A 15,362-nucleotide genomic window follows, 5' to 3' on the forward strand; every position below is an offset into this window, starting at 1 on the left:
CGGCTAAAGTTCTGTCGCACCCCTATTTGATGTGTGTTTTGACAGACTCTAAGTTTATTGCTTAGCTGGCCTAAAACGCACCGGTAAATCAAATAGTTACTCCCTGTTTGATGTCTGTTCGCAGACCGGTAGATCAAACGGTAAACCCTAACACCTTCCTTGTTTGATGTCTGTTCGCAGACCGATAGATCAAACGGTAACCTTAATTCCTTCTGGTAACCAACTTTGTTTGATGTCTGCTTAGCAGACCGGTAGATCAAACGGTAACCTTTACACCTACCCTATTTGATGTCTGTTCGCAGACCGGTAGATCAAATAGTATACCTCTTACCTACCTACCCACTAGGACTGATTCGTGCCCTCCCAGTCTAGTGCAGTTTTTGTTTTATTTGTGAAAAGTGCTACAGTTAGTTTGTTTTATTCAGTGACATTTAGTGAGTTATTTTACTACCTATTGGAACGTCGCCACGTAAGTTAAACTCTTTTATATATAGACACAGTACTTACACTATCGCCCCGGCTCTGGTTTTTGTAATTTGCTTAGAGCCAATAAACTGCAGGCTTACTGCAAGGAACATATTTGTCGAGTTTTGTTTCAAGAGATATCCCAAAGGATTGTTTGGTTATAAAACCTTAATCAGGATAACGATTCCATTGTTTCCATTAGAAGATAAGTCTTGGCCACGGCCAACGCTACCGTGTAATACTAAGATTCTTCGAACTGTTTTGTTAGCTGAGTTCCTGTTTCCAGTATAACTTTGCCGCTCGAGTTATAGTTGGTGTTTTGCAGAAACTTTGGTTGACTAATTAGAAGTATTTTGGTAAATTACAAAACTCTCTTGTGTGGGTGCCGGTCTACGCAAACGCATACCGCCGGCCCGCCACACTACGTATAAAGTGCGCAACATTTTTCATGCGGAACTGCAAGCTGTAAAACTAAACATGTTTTCCGGTACCCAAATGCGGCTTCAGCGCTGTGTTGATCATCTTCAAAACTAGTTTCCCCAAGCCTTCGGCTTGTCTATTAGGAATATCAAAATATTTTACATGTATGTTCATGCAACCTGTAACTCTTAAATCGTTTGTAGTTTCCATAATATCGTAGGGATTAGCGTGATGGACAGACGAGAATGTTTTTGCAATATATATAAGATACACTTTATATATTGTATACTGATCAAAACGGGGTTATATTTTAGTCACACACTTTGTTTTTATAATTTGTAAAGGCTGATGTACTTTGACATAAAACAGTCTAAATTTTAAACAAATATGCGTATAGTTCGATATTTCATAGTAGCTTTTTGAAAATGAATTTCACACAATTTGCGCTTGTTTAAGTAACCTTTTAGATCAAGTATAAACCTTCTGTATTCAGAAATGGGAAAGAATTTAAAAGTAGTGACCGAACATATTGGATATACTTAGTGAGTTGTATTTTTTAAATCTTTTTTATATTGCTTTGTATTTTTTTAAAGAAAAAAATCCAGGTTCTAGTTTGAAAAGAGAGTTCATGGTAAAGTGATCTGTTCCCTCGTTTTATAGGGCTATGGTGGAGTGGTGATTACGCAGAAGGTAACGACAGAGGTTTAGAAGCAATGACAACTGTGTACAATCTACAAAGTAAAATCGAAAGTCCAAAGAAGAATTTCTGTTGTAACACTTGTGGAAAAACCTTCCAACATATAAATTCTCTGCATCATCATATGCGGACTCACAGTGGAGATACAAAATGTCACATATGCTCAGTTGTTCTTAGTCGAATGTCGAATATGAGACGTCATCTTCTACTTGTTCATGGTGTCACCCATAAGTCGTGACTGGTTCTTGGGTCTTGAGCTAGTTTGTACCTTTTATGCAGAGCTTTTGCGATAATATTAGATAGTTATTGTACATTTTTTACGCTGCCTCATGTCAAAAGGCCCGTTTAATTAGTAAGTCCGTAATACTGAAATAATTGTGTAATTTATTTAAATATTACTTACAGATTCCTTCTAAACATTCCAGAGGTTTTATTTCTCATATATTTTGTAAAAGCTTAGGAGATAGTACATACTGTGTATGATTTGTAACCTCGCATAAAAAAATAGTTATTTTGTTTGATGTTCTTCATGACAGTTTGTAGACAGTAGTGTAGGTAATAGTAAGAATCTAAAACAGATTATAAAGACCACACGTAAGCACATCCTAAATCAGTTCACATGAGTGAAAACGAGTTTCATAAAAGATGCTATATACTTGCATAACTAAATAGTGATATATTCAGCTTCCGAACAAACCGAAATGAGAGTCTTATTCAAACGGATTCTTACAAAATGGATTAATGATTTTGTTTTAGTCAGAATTATATTTTACGCAAAAAACTTCTATTTAATGTTTTCTCCTATTTTTATTTTTTTATTTTATTTTTTACCTGGAAAAAATAGGGATTTATACTTTGTTAATAGTTCACATATTCAATTGTGAAAGATTTCAGTTCAAACCCTCAAAGAAATATGTGTGGTATAGGTGAACTATTAAGAATAAGTTAAAAAAGAAACTCATATAGGCCTAACTAAATTTTGTCATATCCAAGCAGACTTAATTGTCAAAAAGAAAAATGTTTTTCAGAACATCCGCTAAGGTTCGGCCAAATAAGAGTAGCCTAGATTGGAATAGTTAACTTGTGCAATAGAAACTTGAACTTCCAACATAACATTAGCTATCTTGGTTGAACCTATGCTGTCAGATACTTCTGACCACGCCCCGTTTTTCTTTCTTTTTAAGAGGGGGAGACGAAGGTCTTTTATTATTGAAAAGAGTTGTCTGTTAACAAAGAAGAAAGATAATAATGTTTTCCGTACAAAACAATGCTGAAAATGTTCATGTAATTCTTTCTCATGCAGAAGTGTTTGATAAAAGAAGAAACAGAAGGGTAGGACCTGCCTGTATTGAAACCGAATGTGAACTGTTAGCATGTCACTTTTATAGTTTGTGTGAAATGTTTCTGCTCGAAAATTCATACCTTGAGCTTTCGGGAGCGCAAATATTTATGAATGCACATTGTTAAGAAACAAAGAGGGAGAATTTAAGTTCTCGTAACTGGAGCAACAAGATAATACTTTGAGAGTACTTTAGTATGACGTGATAATCTTTGTAGGCTTCTTTAATTGAAAAAAAAAAAAATGTAACCAGTATTACTTACTTTTTCAGTAATTTGGTATTATTTTATTTATGTATTATACACAGTAAGGAGACGTAACCGGTAATTTAGTTTTGATGAGAAGCTACTGAAATTGCTTCTAGATTTGGGATTAGTTATTTTTTTATTTTTATATATGTACACTCATATCCAAAATGATTGTCGCATATGTATAACTGTCTTCTAATAAGAATATAATTGGATTATGATTTTGCAGAGTACTTTAAATACTGATACAATGTGTATAATCGGGAAATGTATATTTGTGGTAAATTTCATAGGAAAAGAATTATAAATACGAAAATTAGAACGAGTAAAACAAAATGTTGCTAAATGGATAAGAAACTTTTATTTTCGTTTTATTGTTCTTATTTACTGCTCTTTTGACATGAAATTTGCCACATACATGTCTTTGCCGATTATACACATACTAACATTATAAGAAATACCGTGCGAATTCGTTATCAAATTATATTCATATAACAACAAATTTATAGACATGCGACAATAATTTTGGACATGAGTGTACATCAGTTATGTATTTCTTCTTACTACACTATATAACAAAGATCTTGTTTCTGGATTTCATATTGTAATATTTGTGGTAGTGAGAATCTCTTGAAATAATATGACCCACATTTTCAAGTATTACATGTTAAATAAACTAAGACTTCTTTTTTGAAGGAGTACTTCAAACAAACCTGTACCATAAACAAGTTATCCTGTAGCTGGTCAACATACGACCAACATACTGTGTAGGAGTAAAATCTATAAAACAACACTTTTAAGCTTCCATACTGCTTTCGACCAGAAGTAATGGTCTAATAAGCTATAATTCTGAGTGATCTTTAATTTCTCCAATGACATTACACTTAGCAAATTACATCAGATGTTGCAATGTGACCCATAACAAATGGATAATAGTTCAATTATTTAAACAAAACTCTAGGTCTCTTTTATACATAATACCAACCATGAATCAACAACATACTATATTTCATAATACAACACTGACCATATTGTAAGCATGTGTAAGTTTCTGTTAGGCTTTTTGCCTTAGAATTACAATTATACGAGGTGATTTCAAAAAGTTTCAAGACTACTTCTGGATGGCAGTTCAAGATTGTACTCACGGGCGCAGGGAGCACTGACGTTCATAAGGCAGTGTGCCAAGAGACATCGTCCTGTGTACATTGGGAGTTGTGCATCTGATGCTATTACCACGTCTGCAATTTCATCATGGACACCAAGTTAGAACAACGGACGAACGTGAAATCTATGTGAAACTGGGAAAATACGTATGCCAGAGTCGCATGACATGGTTCAGCAAGTGTACGTCGATGCTGCAATGTAGCACTCGAAGTGATTTGAGTGGTACATGCGCTTCAAGAGTGGAAGAACATAACTGGAAGACGAGAGAGATCAGAACGATCTCCAACGAGCACAGCACCCGAAAATGTTGAAACCATTCGCAGCTTGTGCACGAGGATCGCCGGATCGGCATAATATTGCTACCATTGTCACTGTCATATGGAACGGTACCAAATCTCATGTGCGCCGTGTTGTTGCCAAGTTTGTCTCCAGTTTGCTGACACAGGAGCAGAAGGAACACCGCGTCGAAGTCTGTCAAGAACTCCGTCAACGTGCCATGGGTGACCCGTCCTTCATGTCGAAAATCATTACCGGTAACGAATCTTGGGTGTACGTGTACGATCCTGAGAAAGCAACAGTCTACACCAGCGTTTCCCAACCGGTGTGCCGCGAATGGGCTGCTGGTGTGCCGCGAGGAAATCGAAACAAATTATTAATTTTATAGGAACCAAATTGCAAGACATAGGGAAAAATGTATATTTGTATTTCACATTACTATGACCCTCTACTATAAATCTACAATTTTAAGTTTCATACTGTGTTACTTTTCTGTACATTTTTAATGTTGAAAAACGTATTAATCATTGTCATGACCATTATTGCTTCTTTATTGTTGCAGACTATTTCGTAACTTGAAATTTTAACATATCATTCAATAAATTCAACAAAGTAAACATGCATACAAATTACCTACATTTGTGTTTTAAAAGTATATTTATTTATTTGTTCGTTATATAGTGATCTTCCCTTTTAGTTAAAGGTTAGATACAGTTTTCGAAAGAGAAAGTGGATTTTTAAAAACCCAAGTCCTATATTTCATTGCAATTGTTTTCTATTTTAAAATTAGAATGAAAAATAAGCATAATGATTTACCACGGGGGAAAGTCAGTGATCGAGCTTTCTTTGTAAGAAGGATATCAGTAATCACAAGAAAATAACACGATATTTTATATTATCAATAATAATAGTAAATATATATATATATATATATATATACAGAAAGTGATCAGAAAAATGGAAACACCTGTGGTTGGCAACACGTCAGATGTATGGGTTGGCAGTGGTGTCGTGGCGCCCGCAGCGCCGGACCACTGGTGGTGGTGTGTTAGGTCGGTCTCCATACTACGTCAGGCGCAGTGGTACAGCAGTGTCCAGTGGCTGCACCAGACGGAGGTAGTGTAAAATGGGAGACCTCTCAGATTTTCAAAGAGGGCAAATTGTTGGTGCGCGGTTATGTGGAGTGAGTGTGACGGCAGTGGCTACTGTGTTAGGTGTGTCGCGTGGGACAGTGTCGAAGGTGATGACGGCCTACACAACACACGGGAAAACCACATCAGGGAAGCGGAACAGTGGGCGGAAAAAAATCATGAGTGACAGGTCACGCCGGGTATTAAAGTGCATTGTCACGCAGAACCGTTGTACCACTGCGGAGCAAGTGACGGAGGAACTCAATCAGCACCTCCCCACCCTGTTTCGACAATCACAGTCCGCCGCGAATTACATGACATAAACTTACGGGGTCGTGTTGCACGGGCCAAACCGCTCATCAGGGACCATAACGGTTTCGCACGCCGTAAATAGTGCCGCGACCATGCAACTTGGACCGTTGAGGACTGGAAACGTGTGATATGGTCGGATGAGTCATCCTTCACCCTATTCCCAACCACGGGCCGTGTTTATGTGTGGAGAACGCCCAAAGAAGCTTATGATCTGCAGTGTCTCCGCCCAACTGTGAAACATGGCGGCGGCTCGGTGATGCTGTGGGCCGCCATGTCATGGTTTTCATTGAGTCCTGTGGTCACATTTAGCGGACGAATCACTGCCAACGATTATGTCGCAATTTTAGGAGACCACTTGCATCCTATGGTCCGGATGTTGTTCCCGGACAATGACGCCATCTTCCAGGATGATAATGCACCCATTCATACAGCTGGCGTTGTTGCAGCGTGGTTTGAGGAACATCAGTTGCAATTTCGTTCAGGTGTTTCCATTTTTCTGTTCACCATCTGTATATATATATATATATATATATATATATATATATATATATATATATAATATGGGTGTGCCGCGAGAATTCAAGTTACACCTGTAGTGTGCCGCAAGTTGAAAAAGGTTGGGAAACGCTGGTCTACACAGTGGAAGAGCCCAGCATATCCACGACCGAGAAAGGAGAGGTAGCTCCACAGCTCGATCAAATGAATACTCATCGTCTTTATCGACATTCGCGGCATTGTATATCATAAATTCGTCCCCAGGGCAAGACGGTCAATAGCGAGTTCTACTGTCAGGTTTTAAGACGACTGAGGAAGAATATTCGGCGAACGACTCATTGCAGCATACCGTACACTTGCCGAATCATGTCATGTGTCTCCGTGGCGGGTTTGCCCAGTTCCAAACACAATTCCACCTTCGCTCGATGTTCTAACTTGCTGTTGATGATGAAATTGCAGACGTGGTAAGAATAACACCAGTTGTACAGCTGCTGATGTACACAGAACCGATGTCTTTATGAAGGTCAGTGTTCCCTGTGTCTGTGCGTACAGCCTTGCGCTGCCATCTGTTGGTGTGTTATGACTTCGTATTTGCCATCCTAACATCACTCAGTTGAAGAAATTACGCAGCTTGTTCTCGAACTGGTAAGGTAACTACGGTAGTAATAAGGACATTAGTTTTGTAGTTTGGCAATACTCATAAGTGTTCCATAGGGGTAACAGTGTTTTTAAAAAATGCTGATGATATAGGAAATTTGACTTCAGATTCGAACTCAGGAGATCAAAATTCACAACGTCGGGGCAAGAAAAAAACAAAGAAAAAAAAGTTAAATTTGTTGTACAGTGTTATTATTCCAATGAACACCTAAGCGTTTTGTATTTCAGCTTTGTCTTTTTTTTCTTTTGTCTCAATTTATTCCTCATTTTGAGCAAAATCAACGCCCCTTAAATGTTGATTTCCATTGATTTGTTTTTTGAAAGCTTTCTTCCTCGAATTTCATTCACTATTGCAAATTTGTGACATACACAAAGAATATTAGAAATTCAGGCTATCAGATAACATGCCAAAGAAAGCTTACTATTATTATTTTATTTTATTGTATGATATTTGTATTTGTAGGAGGCTTGGCTTTTTAAACATGCTTGTATTGGCATGTTCTTTGCTGGAAACCTCATCGATTGCACGACTTCGAACGAAGTGTTGACAGTCTCATCTTCTTGTCCCAGGTTGCAGGTTTTATGTAGTAGGTCCCTATAATTCATTTTCATATATTGGAGAATTTGAATCCGTTTTCGTTGGAATAAACGTTGAGTTTAAATTGTAATAAAGTAAATTATCAATTCAAAGCGTAGGATTTTACCGAAACTTCATCCTAATCCACTCTGAGTTTAACGTTGAATTTATCAGATTTTCACACTTCGAACGTCATGAGCAAAAGACATAGTTACTTAAAAAGTATTTCAAAGGGGAAAAAAAAAAAACTTAATATTTCGTGCAGAAATCGATTTTGAATTAAAAGTTATTTCCACCCGAAAAATTCTGGGCAATATAGGGTATTGAAAATTACAAAACTTGTATTTGATTGTTATTTGATACTTTGACTAAACAGTATTCCACAATGTTAAAAAGAATTAAGGGAGGAGTATGTATTCTATATATGAAGCTTTTCCTTTTCTCAAACTTTTAATGTTATGTTAAGGACAAAGGAGATACGTAGAACAAGGATAGAAATTTTCTATTATTACATATTTTTGCGAATAGTCACATTTTTATCAACACTTTTATTTCACGTGAAATAGACTGTACTTCCAGTCTAGAAAGACAACTTTGATCTCTTCTTAAATCACTTTGGATAGGACATGCTCTTTTTATGGAAATATTTGACATTTTTTGGATAAAGAGTTCTTTTCATTTTTAGAAAGGATGGATGGGTGGTTTCACACATCGTGTAATTCAAATAAGTTTTCAGTTTCCTTCTTGTACTATAGTAGTTATATCTTTCCTGAAAATAATAATTTTGTTGTTTCAAAAATAGAATTTAATGAAAATAGGGAGAGCTTTAAATGAAATAAATGACTTGTGAAAATTCATTAACGAAACTATGGGAGCTCTCTGCTCACTTTAGATTGTATTCTAATAAAGTTGGTGTTAGAGGTATATTTCGAGTTTTCATATTCCGAGTGATTTGTGGAGTGATTCAGTCTATGGAATAATTGATTCATAAATTGAACTCATTTTTATGTAAAGAACTAGAGAAGTGAAGTTAACTCAGTATGCAAATTCAGTGTTAATTGTCGAAAACATTAATTCCAAGGTTTTATGTACCTGTTCATGTAAATAATTGTATTGTAATGTTGTAAAGATATTATAATGTATACTTATGTTGATAATACTAACAATATCATATCATGTTTTTGAATATTTTGTTATACTGTATATTGGAAAATAAACTTTCAAAGTTGTGTTAAATATTTGGAGATTTAAAATAAAAAATAATTTTATACTCGAAAGGATTCTCTTTGCTTTACTTAAATTTACTGCTTATGCAAAAAACGTTAGCGTAGAAAAGTAGATTATTAAGAAGATACTTTTCTTTGACTTAAACAACGCATTATGAACAAATAGAATGTTATAATATTTTTTTAAAATTTGAATGTGTTTTACACCAAATCGTCAGATTCTTTTTCCATCCACAGTGTTCCTCTTGAGCGTTAACTTCTGATTTCATTCTCATATTTGAAACTTGTAGCGTGTTTGGCACATGCATTTTTAGCTATTCTAATTATGGAATCTTGCAAGATTACCTTCGATATGATCAGTTGCTTCTTCAGTAGTGTAATCCGTAAAGTCATGGATTATGGAAATAACTTGAAAAGAACGTATTTTAGTTCTGAATACAATTTAGACATGTGTATAGAATTATTAAAACAGCTCGTGAATTAATTGAAGACACGTATAATACATTTGATACGTTTTCTTATACCTAGTTATATCATAAATACTGTTACAAAGTTTGGAGTGGCGCTGTATTCATTCGGAGTTGCACAGTGCTGCCATCTGTGTATTAAGCGGAAGATGCATGTAGTGTGTGTTTGACTGTTCATGACATACGTTGATATTGTACTGAGTTCTGATGGAGTGGGGCGATTACGAAAATCGTGTAGTAGTAATTGCACTACACAAGGTTGGGAAGACAGCAGGTGAGATTTTCAACCTCCTGAAACCCCTACAAATTAGCAAGAGATTCATGTATCGCGCCATACAGCGATACACCGAGACTGGAACGGCAGCTGACCGCGCAAGGAGTGGCAGACCACGAATGGTACGAACCCCGCAGGTCCAGAAAGCAGTCACAACAAGAATTCGAAGAAATCCTGTTCGAACACAAAGTGTGATGGCTGCTGAGATGAACATCAGCAGAAATTCCATGTCTCGTGTTCTCAGGAGTGACCTACATCTACGGTTGTATAAGAGGCGGACTGGTCACTTTCTGACCCAAACATTAATGTCGCAGAGGGTCCTTAAATCAAAGAGACTGTTGCAGCGTTACGCCAACAATCTGCACAGAAAGATTCTGTTCACTGACGAAAAGGTGTTCACAATTGAGCAGGCCTATAACACCCAAAATGGCCGTGTGTATGCCACGTCATCTACTGCAGCTGCTGAGGCAGCTCCAAGGATTCAGAGAGCACACCATTCTGCCTCAGTGATGGTTTGGTGGGAAGTGAGCTACTCAGGCACAACCCAGCTGCAGTTAAAACATCTGCCAAGGTGTACCTGGACACAGTGCTAACACCTATAGTGAAACCGCTGTCTGCTACCATGTTCCCTGGAGAAAGGTGGACCTTTCAGCAGGATTCCGCTCCAGGCCACCAAGCGAAAACAACCCAGGACTGGCTGGCACGGAACGTCCCCGACTTCATTTCTACCACTGATTGGCCTTCTAGCAGCCCGGACCTTAACCCGTTGGACTACAAACTTTGGGCAGTCCTTCAGGCAAAGGTCTACCATAAACGGCATCCATCTGCCGACAGTCTAAAACAATCCTTGACCCGAGCAGTGAACAATTTTCCCATGGACGTGGTACGTAATGCCATTGACCAGTGGCCGGACAGACTTTGTGCCTGCATCAAGGCCACGGGGGGACATTTCGAAAAATGATTCGTGTGTCAGGCGTACAACATATTAATGTAAAACATGATCAAAATAAATTACCTTGGTGTTAATACTCTCTGTGTTATTCACATTTAAACTTGTGATAGTATTTATGATATAACTAGGTATAATAATTCAAACTACTGAGCAACGAAACTTACTTGGTTTAAAGTCTCTCATTGACTGGAAATTGGTTTGGTACGTCAATAGTAATTACTAATCACCTTTAGTGCAGTGAATCGTAAGTTCCATCAACATCATGTTCGAAACACTATGGCTCAGTGGTAGAGCGTTTACCTCTGATACGTAGGGTTCCTGGTTCAATCCCCGTCCAAGTAAGTTTCTGGTGGACAACATCGTCCGTGGATTTTCTCTGGTACTCACGTTTCCTCCCATATTCTACCAATTATTTCACCATCATTCACTTGTCTTAATTATCCGCCTCCCTTTAGTCCGAGAGACATATACGTAGGGTGTTAAACTGAAGAATTTCATTTTCTTAACGGGATGTTACCTGGTGTTGGTCATTCCACGAATCTTTTCATCATAATTCATTTGATATGTATTATAATATCTTCTTAACTGGGTATAAACATGGAATGTTAAAGATGCCGCTTGTTTTGTTTGTTAAATAAACCACAGCTTTCAAAGATATTGGTTTTCGTAACGGCGTGAGTTAGTATCAAAATGTAATATTGATTGACATTCTGTTTTTAAGTACGTATGTATATATGTTTAAAAATAGTCCAATAAATGGTTTGGCAATATATATGTGGTATTCCCTCCTTTTGTAGGAGGAATGTGCTGGATTGCTGACCGTGAAGAGAATGCAGTCAAAGTTGTTTGTTCTCCTGACCAAGATTTTCATTCAACAACCAATCTGCATCTCTTAGTTAGTCCACACATACAAGAGGAGAGTCCAAAGAAGCAGTTTAGTTGCAATGTATGTGGCAAAAGCTTCCAGCATCAGAATTCTTTACGGCTGCATGTCCCTATCCATCGTGGCGCAACGACATGTCACATATGTTCAGTTGTGCTCAGCAGAAGGGGCAACATGAAGCGCCATCTCCGATTTGTTCATGGCGTGGAGCTGGATGTGTGATACATGTTTTCTTGTTTTTGGCAAGTAGTGGTTCTGTAAATTTTTAAAGAATAACTTATCAATATTATATGACCTGGATTAATTCGGTACGTTATTGGATTATTTATTGTACAGGTTTAGTTCCTATTAGTCCACGTATTACTTGATCAAATATATTTCTCAAAATTATTAAATCGGATCCTTTTTTAAAGCCAAATAAGGAAATGAAGTACAAAGTACAATTGAATTAATTACGCATTAAAATGTCAAGAAAATAAAAACGAGGTTATTCAAACCTTCTTTAGCCTAATTACATTTCAAGTCAAATCATTCCTCACTTTTTCTTTAGATCGTTCCTAATAAAGCAGTTACCTGAATTGTGCATTTTTTGTAACAGGTTTGTAGACTCGACCAAGTTTACTAGATTCTTTAAACTTCCTTTTAAATATAAATATTTAAATAGTTTTGATAGAATGTTTAATTAATACGCCAAGACGTAACCATTCAACAGTTTTTAAAATTATATACAATATGTTGTAAATATGAAATAAATGTGTGCAAGTTTTCAGTAAGATCAAATAGGCCTAAATATATTGTGTCCAAATTATGAGATATAATTGAAAACCGTTCCCATTTAATTAGTAAAATAGTGTGTAAATACTAAAGTACTTATTGTAATTATTTGTTATACTAACATCATTTATGGTAATTTATATACGAAAGCATCTGTAAGAGTCGAATGTATTTTTTTTTTAAATAATAATAATAGCGCATTTTCCTTTTGTTTATGTTCGAATAACTGTGTGTGTGGCATTTTATTTTGATACAACAAGAAAGTTTCTACTTTTAATTTGAATTTATGAAGAAGATATCGTTATATAGCATCCAGTTACTATAAAAATAGTTTTAAAGATTACGTATCTAAAAAGCACTATAAATATTTTATATCTGAAGCTGGTAGTAAGGAGGTAGTAACATTTATCCTCCATTGTAGGAGGACAGCCAGATGTCATCCATTTCCAAGAAGAACAGGGAGCTCTTCCTATGTGGTCCAGTTCTGTCGACTTGCATGGGGCAGTGGGTTCCTTGTGTGATCCTTTGGTTCAGGAGGCAATCGGAATACACACATGTAAAGAATGCGGGAAAGTTTTTCGTCATATTAAATCGCTTCGATATCATAGTGCTATGCATTCCGGGGAAACAAAATGTACTGTGTGTTTTCATGTTTTCAGTAGGAAGAGTGATTTGAAACGTCACATGCGTGTAGTACATAACATTATACGCGTGTAGTAGACCAAATGGAACACTTCATCATGACAAAGACATTTTCATTACAATAAGATGACAATCAATGTAGTATCTAAATTAATTGCTGTGATCGTGTCTTAAATAAATGATTTATAGTAATATATTGTACAATCATATTACACAATATACTGATCAGTAGCAGCAGACTGTAGTTTAGTGTTGTTAAAGTGTCATTCTGGAACTTCACTATGTTCGTATTAAAAGATTTCATACTAAGAGACGTTCTACTGTATTACTGTTCAGTACAGTTATATAACATAATGTGAAAATAAAATAAACTTGTTACGATTAGTTGTTTTTGTCATTTAAACATGCAAAATAAATAAGTTTTTAATCAAGGTTAATATAATAAATCCTGAAATTATAGGCACCTAATCCGTATTTCAGACGGAAAGCAATGGAAAAATTTTCAGGTCTTCATTTAATAATTGAAAAAAAAAAAAATAGATCTGATTATAATCAGGAAACACCAGTGAAGGTATAGTGTGTTTTTGTGTGCTATTACATATCTAATTTCACAATTTTGCTTCTTGAAAATTTCAGTTGGTATATAATACACAAATTGTCTGAGATCCTAAGTTTATAAGTAATAGTTTTCTTTATTTCTTCTTCTTTTTTATAATCTTTGTAATGGACTATTGAGAATTGCTAATAAATGAGAAGCACATAAGCTTTGTGTTCTTCAGGGTAACCCTGTTAAATTTAACAGGACATAATAACCATGTGAATAAATGTCAGTTCTTCTAGTGGATGTAAAAAAAAAAAAAAAAAAGTCAGTATGAATATTGCTTATTTTCCCCATCTTTTCATGTCATATAAAATGTATATTCATATTTTATACAGTCTTATAAAATAGTCCAGTAAGATGTTACATGCGATTATGCTTAACCTGGTATAACCTTGCGTTACCATACGGTCACATTGCGCGCGATGACCTTCAAATTGTTTTCCTCTGGTTAGTTTCACAAAGACTCACATGTAGCGCTGTCAACTCTCAGCTAATGATGTGTTTGACACGATTTCAGCATCAATCTTGTGATTTCTTTGTTTAGTGTGGAGTTACGTGCATCTAAAAATCTTGCTGCTTCTAGAGTTGCAACAGTGGCACATAGTAAAAGGTGAGAATTCATTTGATCTTTACGTTGTTGTTAAAATATTTCCAATTATTGTGCGTTTTGATTGAGAAAGAAGTCAGGCGTTGAGGTAAATAATGTATTGTGTTAAGAAACATACATGAACGTTGTACAGAGCCATGTACCATTCATGTTACCACATGGTCACGCTAGGCTTTCGTAGTAGCAATAAGGCTTGGCAAATCATAATTTTTCCGTCCTAAGAAAAACTTTTCCTTCGCATTTCCAGGTACTTAACCGTGCATAAAGTATTAGAATTACTTCAGGAATCGGATGAAATAGGCCATGGAGAAACAGAGTGTATATTTATTGAGCCTCCAGAATCAAATATTTTACCTGACGAGGATTCGGCAGATGAAGATGTTGGCGGTTTGATAGACAACCTAAGTGGAAGACAACTCAATGCTTTGGTAGAACGACATGCGTTTTGGAGGGACTGAGGGGGAGAAGGAAGGAGAGAGTCGGGAACAAGGGAGTGAAAACATAGAGAAGGAGGAAAGTAGTATTTCAAAGAAACGGAATCAGTGTGAAAACAGGGGAAAGTGGACACAAAACGATATCAAGAATTCGCTGCCTGTATTCCCCGTAGGAGATTATTTAAAATATAGGAACTTCAAACCTATTGAACTTTTTGAACTTTTCTTTGATGAAGATATATTCGATTTAGCTATATGTGAAATCCAGAAATATGCTTTTTAAAAACATGCCGGATCCGAATGTCTCTAAAGAAGATTTGAAATTATTTTTGGGTGTTTTGTTTGTGTCAGGGTATAATACAATTCCGGACAAGATATACAATTGGGATTCTGGGACTGATACGAGAAATTTAATGGTACACAATGCAATTAGAAAAGAGAGGTTTATTCAGATAATGAGGTTTTTGCATTTTGCAGGCAACAACAAGATGAGTGAATCAGATAAACTTTGGAAACTACGCTCACTAAATGAATAAATTAAAAAGTAATTGCATCAAACATTTTGTTCCAGCGCAGGCAATAAATTTTGACGAAGCAATGATAGCATATTATTGCAGACATGGTTGTAAATAGTTTATAAAAGGAAAGCCTGTGTGTTTCGGGTACAAGGTTTGGTGCCTGAATAGACCAAATGGATACCTAATCAACTTTGATGCGTACCA

At 36.1% G+C, this 15,362-nt stretch overlaps 1 protein-coding gene across 26 annotated transcripts in view; it reads left to right on the forward strand.

The window, feature by feature from the left end:
• LOC145687471 (uncharacterized) overlaps window positions 1-15,362 on the forward strand; it is a 303,707-nt gene that overhangs the window by 121,663 nt on the left and 166,682 nt on the right. The window contains exons 6-7 of one of the 26 annotated variants that reach the window (XM_081760948.1): window positions 11,497-11,824; window positions 12,778-12,912. The exons of 22 other annotated variants lie outside the window; for them this stretch is intronic. In XM_081760948.1, the coding sequence (XP_081617074.1) occupies window positions 11,497-11,804 (308 nt within the window). In that variant the 3' untranslated portion in view covers window positions 11,805-11,824; window positions 12,778-12,912. Of the gene's footprint in view, window positions 1-1,545; window positions 9,058-11,496; window positions 12,754-12,777; window positions 13,837-15,362 lie in introns of those variants that run through there. 3 more of the 26 variants (XM_081760946.1, XM_081760957.1, XM_081760976.1) reach the window with 3 other exon arrangements.

The sequence above is a fragment of the Thermobia domestica genome, chromosome 1 (assembly GCF_964235325.1).
Source record: "Thermobia domestica chromosome 1, izTheDome1.hap1.1, whole genome shotgun sequence".
Lineage (NCBI taxonomy): Eukaryota > Metazoa > Arthropoda > Insecta > Zygentoma > Lepismatidae > Thermobia > Thermobia domestica.